Source organism: Zalophus californianus, chromosome 15 (genome assembly GCF_009762305.2).
Source record: "Zalophus californianus isolate mZalCal1 chromosome 15, mZalCal1.pri.v2, whole genome shotgun sequence".
NCBI lineage: Eukaryota > Metazoa > Chordata > Mammalia > Carnivora > Otariidae > Zalophus > Zalophus californianus.
In genome coordinates, this window is record NC_045609.1 from 12,521,247 (window position 1) to 12,538,130 (window position 16,884).

Genomic DNA, 16,884 nt, shown 5'->3' on the forward strand with positions numbered 1-16,884 from the left:
ATATCTGATAAAGGGTCAATACCCAAAACATATGAAGAACTCCTACAACTTGACAGCAAAAGGTTGCTGGAGTGGTGGGGGGTGGGAGGGATGGGGTGGCTGGGTGACAGACATTGGGGAGGGTATGTGCTATGGTGAGCGCTGTGAATTGTGCAAGACTGTTGAATCACAGATCTGTACCTCTGAAACAAATAATGCAACATATGTTAAAAAAAAAAAAAGAAGATAGCAGGAGGGGAAGAAGGAAGGGGAGTAAATTGGAGGGGGAGACGAACCATGAGAGACGATGGACTCTGAAAAGCAAACTGAGGGTTCTAGAGGGGAGAGGGGTGGGGGGATGGGTTAGCCTGGTGATGGGTATTAAAGAGGGCACGTTCTGCGTGGAGCACTGGGTGTTATGCACAAACAATGAATCATGGAACACTACATCAAAAACTAATGATGTAATGTATGGTGATTAACATAACATAATAAAAAATAAATAAATAAATAAATAAATAGGCAAAGGACCTGAACAGACATTTTCCCAAAGACCTACAGACGGCCAACAGGTACATGAAAAGATGCTCAACATCACTCATCATCAGGGAAATATAAAATAAAACTACAATGAGCTATCACCTCACACCTGTCAGAATGGCTAAAATCAAGACAGGAAACAAGTATTGGCAAGGACGTGCAGAAAAGGGAACCCTCGTGCCCTCACTGCTGGTGGGAACGTAAGTGGGTGCAGCCACGTGGAAAACAGTATGGGAATTCCTCAAAAAAGTAAAAATAGAACTACCCTACGACCGAGCAATTCCACTTCTGCATATTTCTCTGAAGAAAATGAAAGCATTAGTTTGACAAGATACCTGCACCCTCATGTTCACTGCAGCATTATTTACAAGAGCCAAGACATGGAAACAACCTAAAAGCTCATAGATGGATGAAAGGAGAAAATATATCTATAATGGAATATTACTCAACTACCAACAAAACCCCCACCCCAATCCTGCCATTTGCCACCCCATAGATAAACCTTGAGGACATTATGCAAAGTGAAATAAGTCAGACAGAGCAAAGTAAATACTGTATGATCTCGCTTATGTGGAATCGAAGAGCAAACAGAGAAAACCCCAGCACAGGTATAAAGAACAAATGGGTGGATGTGCAGGATGGGGAGTGGGCGAAAGAGTGCAAGGGGTCAAAAGACACAAGTTCCCAGTTATAAAATGACTGTGTCCTGGGGATGTCATGTACAGCATGTTGACTACAGTTAATAATAGTGTGCTGCATATTTCAAGGTAGTTAGAGTAGACCTTGAAAGTTACCACAAGAAAAAAAACCGTAGCTGTGTAGTGATGGATGGCAACCAGACTTATGAGGGTCATTTTGTACTATCTACAGATACCCAATCACTACGTTATACACCTGAAACTAATATGTCAATTACAGCTCAGTACAAAATATCAGTCAGTGTAAGGTATCCTGAGACCAAAATGTTTAAGAATCACTGCTCTAGGTAATACTCCAAATAGCAGATCTATTCAAGCACAATAACTAAGTAACTCCATCTATACACAGTGTGTTGAGGACAGGTGTCCCTGGATAATGAGATCTGAGAGTACACATTATTCTGTATTCATTTAGTAAAACCATACTTTGAACACTATCACATTAGCCTCCCTCTCGTTAAATTCGGAAATCTACTCTCCTTCAGGCTGCCTTGAGTTTCGGGAGCCCAGTTCTGAAGGCTCTGAAACTTGAGCTGATGAAAAGGTACACGCAGAGCCTGGGGGAGGCCTCCACGAGCTCTGGGAGTCTGCCTTAGCGACCCCTCACAATCCCCTAGGCAAGCAAGGTGCCCAAAAAACTTCAGGGAAGGAAGGAAAACAAGGCAACTGGTCTCTCGGCCTAGAATCCACTGTCTACCTGTCCCATTTCTGTGGCAGGGAGCCTGAAGTGTTTAGGATCTGACTTTACAGATGCCTCCAGCTGTTCCCAAAGCAAGTAAAGTCAGATGAAGTGCAGGGCCATGGTCCTGCAGCTAAAAATAATGGAAGGGGAGGAAACAGATGCCAAGGTCTAGAAAACGCTACCCGTTGCCTTCTCTGCAAGGGCCCCAGTCAGGCTGTGCTGCCCCGCCCGCCCCAGGCCAGGCTCGCTTTTTTTCCCTGTTTCTGGCTCATCGGTGACCATCCAGAGATGAGTAAGAAAAAAACAGGGTAGGGGCGCCTGAATGGCTCAGTCGGTTACGTGGCCGACTCTTGATACGGGCTCAGGTCATGATCTCAGGGTCACAGGGCTCCACACTCAGTGGGGGGTGTGCTTGAAATTCTCTCCCTCCCTCTGCGCCTCCCTGCCGCTAGCATTCTCTCTCTCAAATAAATCTTTAAAAAAAAAAAAAAAGAAAAAGAAACAGAGTAGAACACAACGGATTGGTAACTGTATCTGCTTTCCTTCCTGCCCACCCACACTTGGCTCTCACTGGCCAAAAACCATTCACTACACTTTTCCGTGGGTTTCATAGATCAGTGACTCAAAATGCTACCACTTGTTAACGTGGCTGGAATAATTTATGGAGCAGAAGCTCCCAGGAGTTTCCTCATTCTCGCAAGTTGTGCATTTTCTGCCCTGTCCTCATAGACACACTTATGCAAAGCTGGCTGAGCAGACACGGGACCGAACCAGGGGAGTGGGGTTAGCATCCCTCATGCTGTTTTTATTTCCATATCACCGAGTTCCCAACTCACCATCTAGCATAACACAGGGATGAAGAACTCGAGTACCATTTTCTATTTTCCTTTGCTAAAATAAAAGCTTATATATTTAGTTCGCCCCAAGTCAAGGCTCAGATACCAGGGAGACTGTTGTTGCGTTAGGAAAAACAATCACTATCTCCAGGCCTTGAGATGCAACTTTCATTTCTTCTGGAAAAGCTAAGCTGAAAAAAATGAATTTCTCTCAAAAAGAGTTAAGGCAAAAGACCATCTCAGACAGACAAGGGAACTTTTTACATCACAACAGGATGGAAGAGGCACACTCCTAAAAAATCTAAGGACAAAACCAGATTGCATGCTTTGTGATTAGAAGCAGGAGATGTTTTCTGCAACTAGAAGATGGCTTACTGGGCGCCTGGGTGGCTCAGTCGTTAAGCGTCTGCCTTCGGCTCAGGTCATGGTCCCGGGATCGAGCCCCGCATCGGGCTCCCTGCTCCGCGGGAAGCCTGCTTCTCCCTCTCCCACTCCCCCTGCTTGTGTTCCTGCTCTATCTCTCTCTGTCAAATAAATAAATAAAATCTTAAATTAAAAAAAAAAAAAGAAGATGGTTTACTTACAAGGTCCTTTGTAGGGTTTCTAACTCGGAAGAAGTAAACGACTAAGGTGGTGGGTAAGAGTTCCCACACAAAAAGGACCACTCCAAATACCACGTATCCAGCATCTCCCAGCTGATTCTTCAGATCCGCCTGTTGAGAAGCAAGGGGAGGCCCTGGAGTCAGCAGGCTGAGAGCGGAGGGAAGAAGTTTTGCTGTGGTTCTTCCTAATGTGAACAGAGACTAATTCTAACACGGTGTGATTCCTCTCCCCTACAACATGCACGTTGAAATCAGGTAATACTCATGGTCAGGACCTCAGGAGCGGAGGTTTTCCAACCACACAGGGCAGATAATTCTCATCTTCAAACAGTCAAAGACAGGAACTGCCAATCTCTGATGTTTATTACTTCACCCTCCAAAACTCTCCTTATACCCAAATTAAGTCTCCCAAATTTAAGTTGATTTTCTTTCCTTCAACAATCAAATAAGGAGATGTTAGGTCACTCCCTCCCAAATTTTTGAGAACAGCATACAACCGTCACCCTCTGTCTCATCCCTGGGATAAACACATCAATTTTTAAACTTCTCTTCCCATCCCCCACATCCTATTCTTTATCCTTTAAAGCCTGTTGCAGGCGAGAGCGTCCGGAAAAAAAGCTGTTCAGAGCCCAGGGTGTTTGTCTGGACCAGTGGGATGGCCAAATGGGCCTTGTGTGTCGTCTGTCCCCCTCCTGCAGGGCCGGGGGCTCAGGGCGCAGGTGCACGGTCGCGTCTGGGCAGCTCCCCCACAAAGGGCAGCATTTCGAACAAAGTGCACCAAAAACGAAGCCATGAAGGGCCGATCACCTCAACGGAGTCCTTTTGCCTTCTCTAGAGCATCGTGTTTGCAGGGCAGTAGCCAGAGCTGATCAGGCTGCTCCAGACGCTGCCTCCCCAACTCCGCACCTCGCACCCCATCTCTAACTCAGCCCGGCAGCACGCTGCCCTTCTTCGCTTCTACACGGACAACGTGCTGCTCGTGGCTGCCTGTTAGGTTTGCTCCTAGGTTATTTTGGTTGCAACACACAGGTCTAGATAGTCATAAATAAATATCCCCCCCCCAAAAACAACAAAATTTTAAAAATTGTGTTATTTTGGGCGCCTGGGTGGCTCAGTTGGTTAAGCGACTGCCTTCGGCTCAGGTCATGATCCTGGAGTCCCGGGATCGAGTCCCTGCATCAGGCTCCCTGCTCAGCGGGGAGTCTGCTTCTCCCTCTGACCCTCTTCCCTCTCGTGCTCTCTGTCTCTCATTCTCTCTCTCAAATAAATAAATAAAATCGTTAAAAAAATAAAATAAAATAAATAAAATAAAAAAATAAAAATTGTGTTATTTTAAATGTGTTATCATTATAAGCCCTCAGCTGAAAGAAACACTGAAATAATTATTTTGTTAAGACCTAACCTCTCTTGTTTGATGGGTACGGAGGACTTTCGGTTTGGGAAGATGAGCACGCTCTGGAGACGGCCGGCGGTGACGGCTGCCCAGCAAGGGGACCGTATGCTTGAAAGTGGTTACGACAGTAGCTGTGATGGATATTTTACTGCAATGAAATCGTTTGGGTCTTATGAATAAGTCTCTAATTTATTGTTTCAAGTTTTGATTTTTATATATTTGATTTTCTCAAAACAGGGCACACCACCTTCGGCGGTGCCTTGCCCGAATTTCTCCCATCCTGTACGGGTGGGATCGGTTTGGGTGGTGGTGGTGGTGGTGGTGGTTTTAATCCTTCCTAACTCTAACACCTTCCCCGTGCCTCTTCTGAATTTCACCTTGTCCTCACATGTTTATCGGGGTCATTTAATGCCTTCTTCTAGAGTGTGAATCCGGTCCAGGGGATGATCACTGCTGCGATCTGAGAAGTGCATTTGTATGTAGTTGAGCATTCAGCATTTTTCCAGGAAAAGTTAAGGAGCTTTTTGCAATTCAATCCAGTAGACGCCTATTATAAAACAGCAGTTCTGTTTATTGTAATGGCTTACTTGTGTGTCTGTTTCCCTCAGAGGACATAAGCTCCTCTGTGGGCAGGGGGGCAGCCCGTGTGTTTGTCCCCCAGCACTCGGTCCAGCGGGACAGAGAATCACTGTTCTCAACTGAAAGGATGTCACCTCATTCTCATTCTTTTTTATTTTCAGCTTTTGGGAACAAGAATGCCAGATGATATGTCACCACCTTTGTTCCCTGCTTTGTAATTGATAATTCATGAGTTTCTAGAATATATTAAATGGGAGAGAATATCATAGGGAGACTGTTGGTAAAATGAGCTTTTTACCAACACCTTCATCCCCTGGTCATTTTTGTCTCAATTTCCTCACACGCTGTCTCCATGCTCCATTTTAAAAAAGCCACAGTTTTAGGGGCATCTGGGTGACTGAGCTGGTGAAGCGTCTGCCTTCAGCTCAGGTCACGGTCACGGGGTCCTGGGATTGAGTGCCAGGTCCGGCCCCCTGCCCAGCGGGGGGGTCTGCTTCTCCCTCTGCTTCTCCCCTCCCCTTGTGCTCTCTCTCTCTCTCTCTCTGACAAACAAATAAAATCTTAAAATAAATAAATAAGAGCCACAGCTTTATGTATTTTCTGAAACCTGCATACAATCTGTTTTACCTTGGCAAATTTCACTCTTTAATAAAGCCATCTTACATTTATATGGAAACACTTAAAAACTTTCTAAGTACTGCTTGTCAAGAGCCCCAGAAACTAGAAGTACGTGTGCACGCGCACGTGTACACCTAGACGCTCGCTCTCTCAGAACACGTGAACTGGAACAAGGCAGGTACTAAGATCCCATTTGACAGGTGAGGATGCAGATACCAACAGGTAAGTGATGGTCAAGGTCACCCAACAGTTGAGCAGAAGCGAGGAGCTAATACCTCTCGGTCACATGGGGTGCTACGAAGCAAAGAGTCGCCGCTCAGGGCGCCCACTGACCTGGTCTGATACGTTGTACCAGTCGTAATCAAAGGAATGGACATTCTTGCTCTGGGAGAACGACAGGATGAACAGGTTGTAGCAGGCTCTGGAGGTGTAAAGCAGGATGACGGTCACTCCGACGGCTGTCACTTGACACACAGAGGAGCCCTGGAAAACAGGGAGCCATGAGGGGCACACCCATTCCGGGTCCAAGACATCAGCCTCGTCCCAGAACCCGGCCTGGGTTCAGAGCTCATAAACCCACGCCCAAGCCTCACCGTATCCCACAGCCCCTCCTCAAATGTCAAATGATCTTCATATAGACGCTTCAAAATCTGGGAGTTGATTTGGAGATGCCTCAAAATATGGGCCATTTGCCTAAAGCCCAGGTCTGTAAGAATGAGAAAGTCAGGTGGCTTATGCTATTCAACCTCCAAGATGACTCCCCGACTTAGGAACCCACTGCCCAGCCTCTGGCCTGGGGACAACGGAGCCCAGCAGGATGGCACCTGGGAGAGCGGGATCCCGCAGACTGTGGCCCCGGGGAAGGGAGCGCTTCCTCAAATTCCAGAATCTTCTAGGCTGGAAGCATTGGAATTCCAGTATCGATCCAGACACGATCTCGTGGGAGACAGAGCTCCTCACGGTCTTCAGACGGAAGACCGATTACAGCCAGGTGGGCCGAGTGGCAAATAAGGCAGACGACGGGGGGGGGGGGGGGTCAGCCAGTCAGGGGGGTCCACCAAAGGACACGGTTTCGGAAGGTTACAAGCAGAGGAGTTACAGAAATCACCCTATCATTGCACAAGTGAGAAAACCAAGGCCCCCTCCCTGGCCTCCACACTTCCCTGGGCTTCCCAACCAAGGGAGACTTGAGATGAGGCCGAGCTGGGGCCCACGAGCGTGCCTGCCCTTCCCTATAACTCCGGGGAAGGGCAGAGAGAACAGAGATTCTAGGGTGTGCGGCATAGCAGCAAACCAACCTTGCCTCCCATCCCGACTGGCTCCATCTCTGACCCATCAGCACGAGATGATTGCTGTCCTGAACTCCAGGGGGGGCAGTGTCCACTGTCCTGTCAACGGCTCGTCAGTGCCGAGGTGAACCTCCATCCGAATCTGACAGAGCCTGCGGCCAGACTGCCCAGTCCGAAGTTGCTGCGGAGGGCAACCCAGGGCAAGCTGTGCCCCGGTCTCCCAGTCTATAGAGTGAGGAGGATGCCTACTCCCGGAGATCTGGGAGGACTCCAGGAGCTTACGCATGCCGAATGCTCATCTCAAAGTGCCTGGAACACAGAGCATGCTAGGTGTGTGTTTCTGCTGGTATCATCAGCCCAAGCAATCCTGCGAGTCCTTTAAAATGTTGACTAAACACTGTATCTATAAACCGGAGATTACCTCCCTGCCGGTAACTCTGCACACTCCAATGCACTTGCAGCCACCTCGAAGGAAGTCTTCTTGCGTGCAAAGTTCAACGAACTACATAGCTCTGTGTTTGGGCAACCAGAGTACGGCCAATCGTTTGTGGGGGGGTCAGGTGTGAAAGGTATTTGCTGAGTTCTGTTGGCAACCAGAAAACTATTTTTAGAGTCAGTTTAACCAAGGGCTCTTGACTACATTCCCACCTACCTTTGACTCCAAGTAAATGTTGGCCAAGGACATCTTGGAGATTTTGTAGAGACAGATGGAGAGAGAAACGGCACACAGCACAAAGAGGGTGTCGTTAATGGCCACACGCACAGAGACAATGACCTCCCTCTCCCAGTTTCCTGTCTTCACCAGCACCGCACAGGTTACATTCACCAACAGGAACACGAGGCTGATGAAGAGCGAGGCCAGGTAGAGGGGTAACCTGGAAAGGACCAGAGGGAAATGTAAGACACCGTGCCCTGCAGGCTGGCTGTACGTTCTGGATCAATCCAGAAGGAAAATGCGGTATTATTTTGGCTAACTGCTAGAAGCAGAACATGCCACAGTTAACACCCAAGACTGCAGATTTTGGAGGTAGCCGTTCTTAGATTCAGATGACAAATCAGCTACAAATGGTACCCTCAGGAAGGTGCCCTCAGCGCCTCGCTTGTCCTGTCTCCGGGAGGTGGTGCAGATCTGCCACAGTCCCTTGCCCAAGGCGGAACGGAGGCAAGCTGGCCGGGTCCCTGGCCATTTTTAACCTGTAGATTCCCGGAGCCACACACTTCTTTAGTGACTGGTGCAAGGTCTATAGAAAGACTTCTCAGACCGACTGAAACCAAAGTCAGCAGCCTCAAGCTTCTCTTCAGGACTGTCCATATTGTTTACTTCCTTCAATAAACATGAGAATAAGGAACAGATTTGCTTGGCTCAAAAATAGCCTGGGTCTAAGCTGACTACATTTTAAATCCAAAAGATGAAAATTCTCAACTATAAGTGGTTTCGAAGCTAGAGAGTGTCTTCCAAAGCTGTAACAGACCGGGATACAGAAACCTGCATAAAGGGCGCCTGGGTGGCTCAGTCGGTTAAGCGTCAGCCTTCGGCTCAGGTCACGATCCCAGGGTCCTGGGATCGAGCCCCGCATCGGGCTCTCTGCTCCGTGGGAAGCCTGCTTCTCCCTCTTCCTCTGCCCCCCACCCCGCACTTGTGCTTTCTCTCTCCTTCTCTCAAATAAATAAAAATCTTAAAAAAAAAAAAAAAGAATCCTGGATGATAATCCCAGCTCCAGACGTCATCACGGACAGGACCCATGGAGGGAGGTACACAGGGAGAAAGAGAATGTGTAAGTAAAGGGTGAGGAAGCCAGGCATAACTTCGACACCAACCATGTGGCACCCACGACAGCTAGTGTGATGTGGCTCCAAGCCTCCACCCCACCCTCCTTCCATCTCCTCCCGACCTGCCCTCATCTGCCCAGTGTGACCCAGAGACACACAGAGCCGAGACATCAGGCCAGTCTCTCGGCTACTCTGGGCTGCGTGTCCTTATCCATAAAAGATGAGGACTCTCATCGTGCCTCAAAGAGCAGCCATGAGAATCCAGTGGGTCCTATGCCTTCCTGTTACTCCTCTATCCTCACCCCACGGAGCCTTGAGGTCTCACCCCCGCTTCCCCTTTTGTCAACAGCAACTTCTACAAAGTCTTCACCTCATCCCGTCATTCCTTCCTCCACAGGTACTCCCCTGCTGACCCCACGTTCTCCCATGACCTACTCCAAAACAGAAAGGGGTCAACTCTTGGCAGCCATCTTTGCCCGCCTTCCTGGAGCTCCCTTGTCCATCGCGCCACAGCCCTGCGCCTGCACCCCGTTCCTCTGTCTGAGCTTGCCCCTGGTTCCTCTTCCTCCCCCAAAGTGACAACGCCCTTGGCTCTCTCCTCTACCCCCTGGGAAATACCTTTACTCTTGTGGGTTCAGTTACAGCCTCGGACGCCTCAGTTCACGAAGCTCACCTAGAGCCGTCGCCCTGTCCTACACCCAGACTCACGCTCCAAACAGCCTGCCACGGAGGCCCTGCCACCTCAGACCATGTCCAAGCCTAACTCCCGATGTTCCCCCTCCAGCACTCCTCTTGGTTTTCCTGTATCTCTGAGAGGCACCACAATTTTTTGTAGACTCCTAAACTATAAAGATCTTCTTTGATCGCACCCCCAGTTTAATCAGTTGTCAAGTTCAACAGATTCTCTATTCCTACTCCCCTAGCTGTGAGCCCCCTTTCCCATCGTCACCAACCACAGGGCCTCATGCTTCTGCCTAAAACCAATGTGATGGTGTCCAGACTGACCTCCACCCTCAACCCCACCCTGGCACCCTCCAATCCCTTACACATCCAATCAGTCTACGGAGCCAGGTCAATCAATGGGCACCCTACACGCTAATTAAGCCAGTCTATGTGCTGGCCTGAATCCCATCCCTGTGTCTGCACCCCCCTGTCTTTACACAAGCTGATCTTTCTGCCTAAAACCTTCCTGCCCCTCCATTTCGATCCCATCCTGCTCTGCAAGCCTCTAGGACCACCTGTTAAAACAGAATTCTGTCCAGTATTTTTAAGATTTTATTTATTTGAAAGAGGGAGTGTGTGCACACACACAAAAGCAGGGGGAAAGGCAGAGAGAGAAGGAAAAGAAGCAGGTTCCCCGCTGAGCAGGGAGCCTGACGATGACATGGGGCTCAATCCCAGGACCCCGGGATCACGACCTAAGCTGAACTGCCTGGTATTGTCTTAAAGAAATCAGCTGTGTTGTGAGACTTGAAACAACATGGGCAAAGTACTTGTAATCCAACATTAAGGTCAAAGTCAGAAAGCAAAATCAAATGTGGCAGAACAACTCTGTTCTGGGAAATGTATACGAAAACCTACAATGGAAAACATCACTGTGTCTCCTCAGAGCTGGAGGAGGTTTCTGCGGGGCAGGAGGGGCGAGTTCACTAGATTTGGTTTCTTTCTTTCCACATGTCTATATTCACAAACTTCCAATCTTTTTCTATTTTATAATTTTTTTCTAATAAGCTTGTATCACTTTTATAATGAAAAAAAAAAAAAGACAGCTTGCAAAACTTAACTTTTCCCCCTGGGCCTGAAGCTCTGAGAGATTTGGAGGTGTGGAGAGCGAGCGGGCGGGGCGGGGGGGGGGGAAGGGGGGGAGGGGGTGGGTGCAGAACAGATCATCTCGCAAGGGTGCGTTTCCATGGCAACAGTGTTTTACACCCTGCCCCAGAATTACTTCTCAGCTCAAACCATAGAGTCAGGATAAACAGTTTGTAATGAGAAAAAAAGACCAAAGGAAAAGGAAATCGGTGGGACCCTGCATCTGGGAAGATGACTTTGCTCGTGAGCCCAGAAGGATCGGCAAGCGCAGAGATGAGTCTCTTAAGGCAGCTGACCACTCGGGGCTGGGGACAGAAGTGCCAGGCTTGCGGGCTGCCCGCTAATTTGACACAGAAGAACACTGCTACCTCCCACGGTGAGGGGATAGTATTAATGGCTTGTAAAGCGTTGTTTAAATTTCTCTTCTGAGATCTTAGATTCCTTCCAGAACGGAAAAGCAAAGCCCGGTTCATTATGCTTTTTACTCACTAAAAAAACATCAAAGATGGAGGGAAAACAGTTAAAAATGCTTAAAATCAGTGTTCTTGAGCTCCCCCTGCCCAGTATTCACACTTCCTAAGCCAAAGATGGAAAAACATAGGCTGAGAAAGAGAAAAACTGAATCAAATGGGCACCAACTCCAGCAAAGGTGAGAGCTCCCGGGTGTGTCAGGGGAAATGGGGGGCACTTCAGTGGAAAATGAAGTGGTTCTTGGTTGGGCTGAATATAATTTTGAAGATGATTATCTTCAAAAACATGGAGCAGCTATAGGAGGAGCTTGACTGATGGTTTGTGTTTCTTTTCAAATGAGTTGTGGTTCAATTAGGGAAGCCAGTCTATTTAAAAGCCAACATACCAAAGCATCTCAAGGGATAAATCATGGCCTGAAATGTCTGTCATAGCATCTGGCTTAAAAGAAGTAGGGAATCGAACAGAGAAGACGGAAGATGGGCGTAAACACGAAGAACTCTGAGGATTTCTTCATTATTACATCGGAGTTAATAGGCTCCTCCCATTGGTACCTCACCCTCGTGGCTTCGAGGAACTTCTATCTTCTCCAGCCCAAACATCTCACCCACCTGAATTTCTCCTGGTCTTCTCCCTTCGTCTCTGCAGATCCCCTCCCGCTAAAAACAGCCTATCTTGGTGTCTGCACTTTGGTTCAAGGATCAAGCACTGCCCCACGCACACAACTTCTCATCTAATAGACCCCATCCCCCAAGGGCTCAGAGGCTGAAAACTTTTGAAACTGCCTTCCTTTCTGACCAGTGCGTTCGTATTTCACTTCTAGAAGATACCTCATTACCTCAGCCTCAACCAACCACTTCCAAGACAAGACCAGCTCCATGATCCAATCAGAATATTCTTTCTCCTCCCCAATATTCACCCATTCTTGTCTCCCTAGTCCCCCTGGTTGATCTACATTTCTAGTCAAGAGGCTGGAGGCAGAGAATATGGGTGCAGAGGAAAGGCCAGCTATTTTGTTACCAGAGAAGGGAGAGGATCGCACGTACTTGGAGCTGCTCCTTTAAAGGGTTCTCCTTAGGGCCAACATTTTTCTTGGTGGATCCTGAAGTCCCAGTTGAGTAGTCTGGTAGAAACATGCACCAAACTACCCAAAAAGTAGTGAACAAAGACTTCAAGATCAGATGAGAAAAACAAACATGGCACCATCAGTCTCATGACTTGTCTCTTGGCCTGAGTACTGTCATATTACTTTCTGAATTTCAGTTTCCTTGGATATCAAATGGAGATCAAAATACACATTTTCATGATCTTAAAAGTTCTCATCACGGGAAAAAGGAATTTTGTAACCATGTATGGTATAATGGATGTTAACTAGACTTACTGAGGTGATCGTTTTGCAATATACACCAATATCAAATCATTCTGTGAGATACCCGAAACTAATATATCATTATATGTCAGTTACATCTGGAGAAAAATACGCTTTCAGAATTTTATTTTTTTTAAAGATTTATTTGAAGGGGGGAGAACGCACAAGCAGGGGGAGCAGCAAGCAGAGGGAGAGGGAGAAGCAGGCTCCCCACTGAGCACGGAGCCCAATGCGGGGTTCGATTCCAGGACCCCGAGATCACGAACTGAGCCGAAGGCAGTCGCTTAACCGACAGCCACCCAGGCGCCACACTTTCAGAATTTTAAATAATAAATGTTTATAAATTTAAAATTATATATTTAAATAAAAATACAATACGCATACATTTTTACATATTTTTAAAGTCACAAGAGAATCAAATTTTCATTTTGATTCACGAAGGTAAGTGGCCAAAATCGCCTTTCCAGAAATGCCTGCCCATGCCATTGGAGCTCTCCTGGGCAGGGACAGCAGAACAACGTGTACCTGCCCCATGTCTTCTGAATGTCTGACTGGTTTCTTTCCTCTCGAGGGTGCTGGGGTCACAGACATCTGAAAATTTGGGGAAATCTATGAACCTTCTCCACAGGAAAAACATGCCTATCCACCTCTTCTTATAAACTTGGCATGTGATTTAAGGCATTCCCTTCCAGATTATGAGCCTCTCCTTTCAGCCCAGCACAGACTGACTTCTTCCACAAAATTCCTGGGACTCTCAACAGTACACAGCAGCCCAGGGCAGAGATTGCTCATTCCGTGAGTGGTTGTGTTGTTTAGGACATCTTTACAGAGTGTTTGCTCCTCAAGGACACAGACTACATTTCTGCCTCAGGGTGCCTAACCCGAGTCCCAAATAGTCAAAAATATATTTGCCAAATGAGGATGGAAATCCTGGCCCCTACCCCCACCCCCCCGGGTACTTACCGGTATTTGAGTAATTCCGGAGAATATTTTGACTTGGCTTTGAAAATCACCTGCAATGACAGAACAACATGGGGGTTGGGGATACAGTATACTGTCACCAACAAACCAACATCACCACTCGGAAACCTTCTTTCCCTTTATACCCAGGGGCCAGGGCCCATGTTCTGAAACTGAGATGTCTGCTTTGTGAGGATGTTAAGCTAAAGATTTTCCAAGCTAGCCACACAATTTCAAAAGTAAAGATATTTTAAAATGATGACAATGGTTAAAAAAAAGGAAAAAATAAAGGCATTACTGGTCTACCACTGCCAAGTATTTCTCTTATAAGATTCGTATTTGAACCCGTACTTCCCTTAAAGATCAACAGTCTGCCCTCACCCTTTCTTAGAATTTTCACTGGCACCAAATTCATGTTGTTTGAATGTTAGGTGTCCACCTACCCAGGCCTCAAATTCTGCAGCCCACTTTCAATGTCTCCGGGCTACAGAAGCATCAGACGACTATTATCTACAGGAGAAATGTCACATGTTGGAATTTCTCCACATCTTTTGTGTCCTGCACCATTGCTAACGTGTCCACGCAGGGTGCAGCGGCCGGCCTGGCAGAGCCTCTGAGAAGGCAAAGATGGGAGAAAAGGTAGGCAGCAGCTCATGCTCCAGCCCCAACTGTGACGTGGCCACTAGGCCCACGGTGCATGCACACGGGGGCTCCTGAGGCAAGCGCAGGTGCCCACAGGGGTGTTGGGGGCTGGCTGGGGAACCGGGATGGGGTAAGGTACATGTGCTTATGCCCTTGTTCTCCTGGATCCCTGGTGTCCGTGGGGCGGGGGCACCACTGGGAGAAGGGCGATGCCCAGCATCGGGAGCTGCATCCCCTGCTGCCCAACAAGCCCCGCGGCATGGAGTTCCTAAACCCACCCCCAGCCTCAGCCTGGCCTGCTGGCCCTCTCGGTCCCGCCTCTCCTCACCAACCCCTCACACGCTCTCCTGTTTCTCAGCTCTCTTTGCATTTGGTGCTTCTCCCAGGTGATGCTCAGCCCCTGAGAATATCTAAAGGGCAGATACATTGCCTGAGCTGGACGGAGTAAAAGACAAGGGAGAACAGGGTGAGCATGGTTCCTGGGGGAGGGGAGGAGAGAACAGGCAGCTCTGGGACCTCTGAGGCCACCCAGGGGTTAAATATTGTTGCCCCCCTGCCTGAGGAAGATGCAGTGAGAAATCCGTACAAGAAGGATATCTGAAGTAACCCCAGGAAATTCTTCAGTGGATCCCAAGTACGTGGCTAAGTGTGCTGATGCAGATGTCACAAGGGAGCCTCCATGGGGACCGTATGGGTCAGTTCCCAGAATACATATGCAACAGGAGAAGCCATTTCCCTCTGGGAGCCTTCTAAAAGGCATTCATCTGAGGACCCTCAGTAGGTAATTTTCAGACTTACATGTGCATGAGGCCCACTGTGGAAAACAGTATGGAGAGCCTTCAAAACACATAAAAAAAGAAATACCATACGATCTGGTAATTCCATCACTGGGTATTTACCCAAAGAAAACAAAAACACTAATTTGAAAAGATATCTGCACCCCTATGTTCACTGCAGCCTTATTTCCAACAGCCAAGATATGGAAGCACCCTAAGTGTCCCCTGACAGATAAATGGATAAAGACGACGGTATGTATATATAATGGAATATTACTTGGTCTTAAAAAAGAATGAGATCTTGCCATTTGCGACAACATGGATGGACATATGGGGTATTATGCTAAGTGAGATAAGTCAGAGAAAGACAACTACTTACTATATGATTTCATATAGATGTGCAATCTGAGAAAACAGGACAAAACCAACAAACAGACTCTGAAATGCAGGGAAATGGTGGTGGCCAGAGGAGGGGTGGGTGCGGGGCTGGGCAGAACAGGTGAATGGGATTGAGAGGTACAGGCTCCCAGTTATAGAATAAATAAGTCACAGAGATGAGAAGTACAGCTTTGGGAAAACACTCAGTATTATAATAACGTGGTATGGTGACTACACTCATCACGGTGAGCACTGAGTAATGTACAGACTTGTCCAATCGCTATGTTGTACACCTAAAATTCTTAACAACACTATTTGTCAATTATATTTCAATTAAAAGAGAAAAAAGCAAAAGAATCACCCACGGAACTTGCTAAAGGTGCAATCTCCTTCAGAGAGGCCGACCCCGTGGGTCTGGGGAGGGGCCCAGGAATCTGCAAGTTAATAAATTCCCCGGCCCAGGTGATTCTGATTCAGCTAGTCCAAGGACCACCTCTTGAGAAATATTGCTCCTCTTGAATAGCTTTGCAATCATTCAAAACACGCTGAAAGAGGTGATCACAACGATCAGAGGACACAGAGAGTCAGGGCACAGTGCAAAGAACAGAGATCGGGGGACACTCGAGGTCCCCGGACAGCCCCCAGACACACACACTCCTGCCCTCCCTCCGACGTCCAGTAATGCACTGCCACTGGGGGACTCCCAGAAACAGACTCCGTAGCTGGGGAAGGGGAAGTGCATGGATTCCCACAGACCTCACAGGAAGCAAATCTACCAAGCTTCACGGGTAAGCATTCTGAACTTAGAAATGATTTTGTTTCTGACATGGATTCTTTATCTGTCCTAAATCGTTTTTGGAAGGAAGGAGGAGTTGACATCACAAATAAATTGAAATAAGACAAATAGGTGGCAAAGGACACTGCCTTTACTCTAAAGGGGTCCTGAGTCCAGCTTTACCTGACAATCTCCCCTGAGATTTTAGGCAAGTTCCATCACCTTTGGTGTTTCTCTGCAGCCCATAAGGAGAAATGTTACAAAACAACCACTCTCAGGAATAAGGAACAGATTAATACGTGACTCCAAAGTTTTGCTACAAAATATAACTGATTCACACAACATAGAACAACAGTTTCAGAAAAATCCTTCTTAAATAGTCCTTGGGGACCTTGCTTTTAATAATTCTTGTTTTAAAATTTTAGTAATTCTTAATTAAGAATTCACAGATATCAGGATGCCTGGGTGGCTCAGTCGGTAAAGCATCTGCCTTCGGCTCAGGTCATGATCCCAGGGTCCTGGGATTGAGCCCCGCATCGGGCTCCCTGCTCGGTGGGAAGCCTGCTTCTCCCTCTCCCACTCCCCCTGCTTGTGCTCTCTCTCTTTCTCAAATAAATAAACTCTTTAAAAAAAAAAAAGAATTCACAGATATCAAAGTGTAGAGAAGAAACTACAGTATTTTTAAAAGGTGCTTGACCTTGTCAATACCCAAATACTTTTA

At 47.5% G+C, this 16,884-nt stretch overlaps 1 protein-coding gene across 1 annotated transcript in view; it reads right to left on the reverse strand.

Moving 5' to 3' along the window:
• Positions 1–16,884, reverse strand: part of GPR137B (G protein-coupled receptor 137B) — a 46,907-nt gene that overhangs the window by 12,730 nt on the left and 17,293 nt on the right. The window contains 4 exon segments of the mRNA XM_027596157.2: positions 3,320–3,448; positions 6,261–6,410; positions 7,869–8,091; positions 13,596–13,645. Coding sequence (XP_027451958.1) covers positions 3,320–3,448; positions 6,261–6,410; positions 7,869–8,091; positions 13,596–13,645 — 552 coding nt within the window.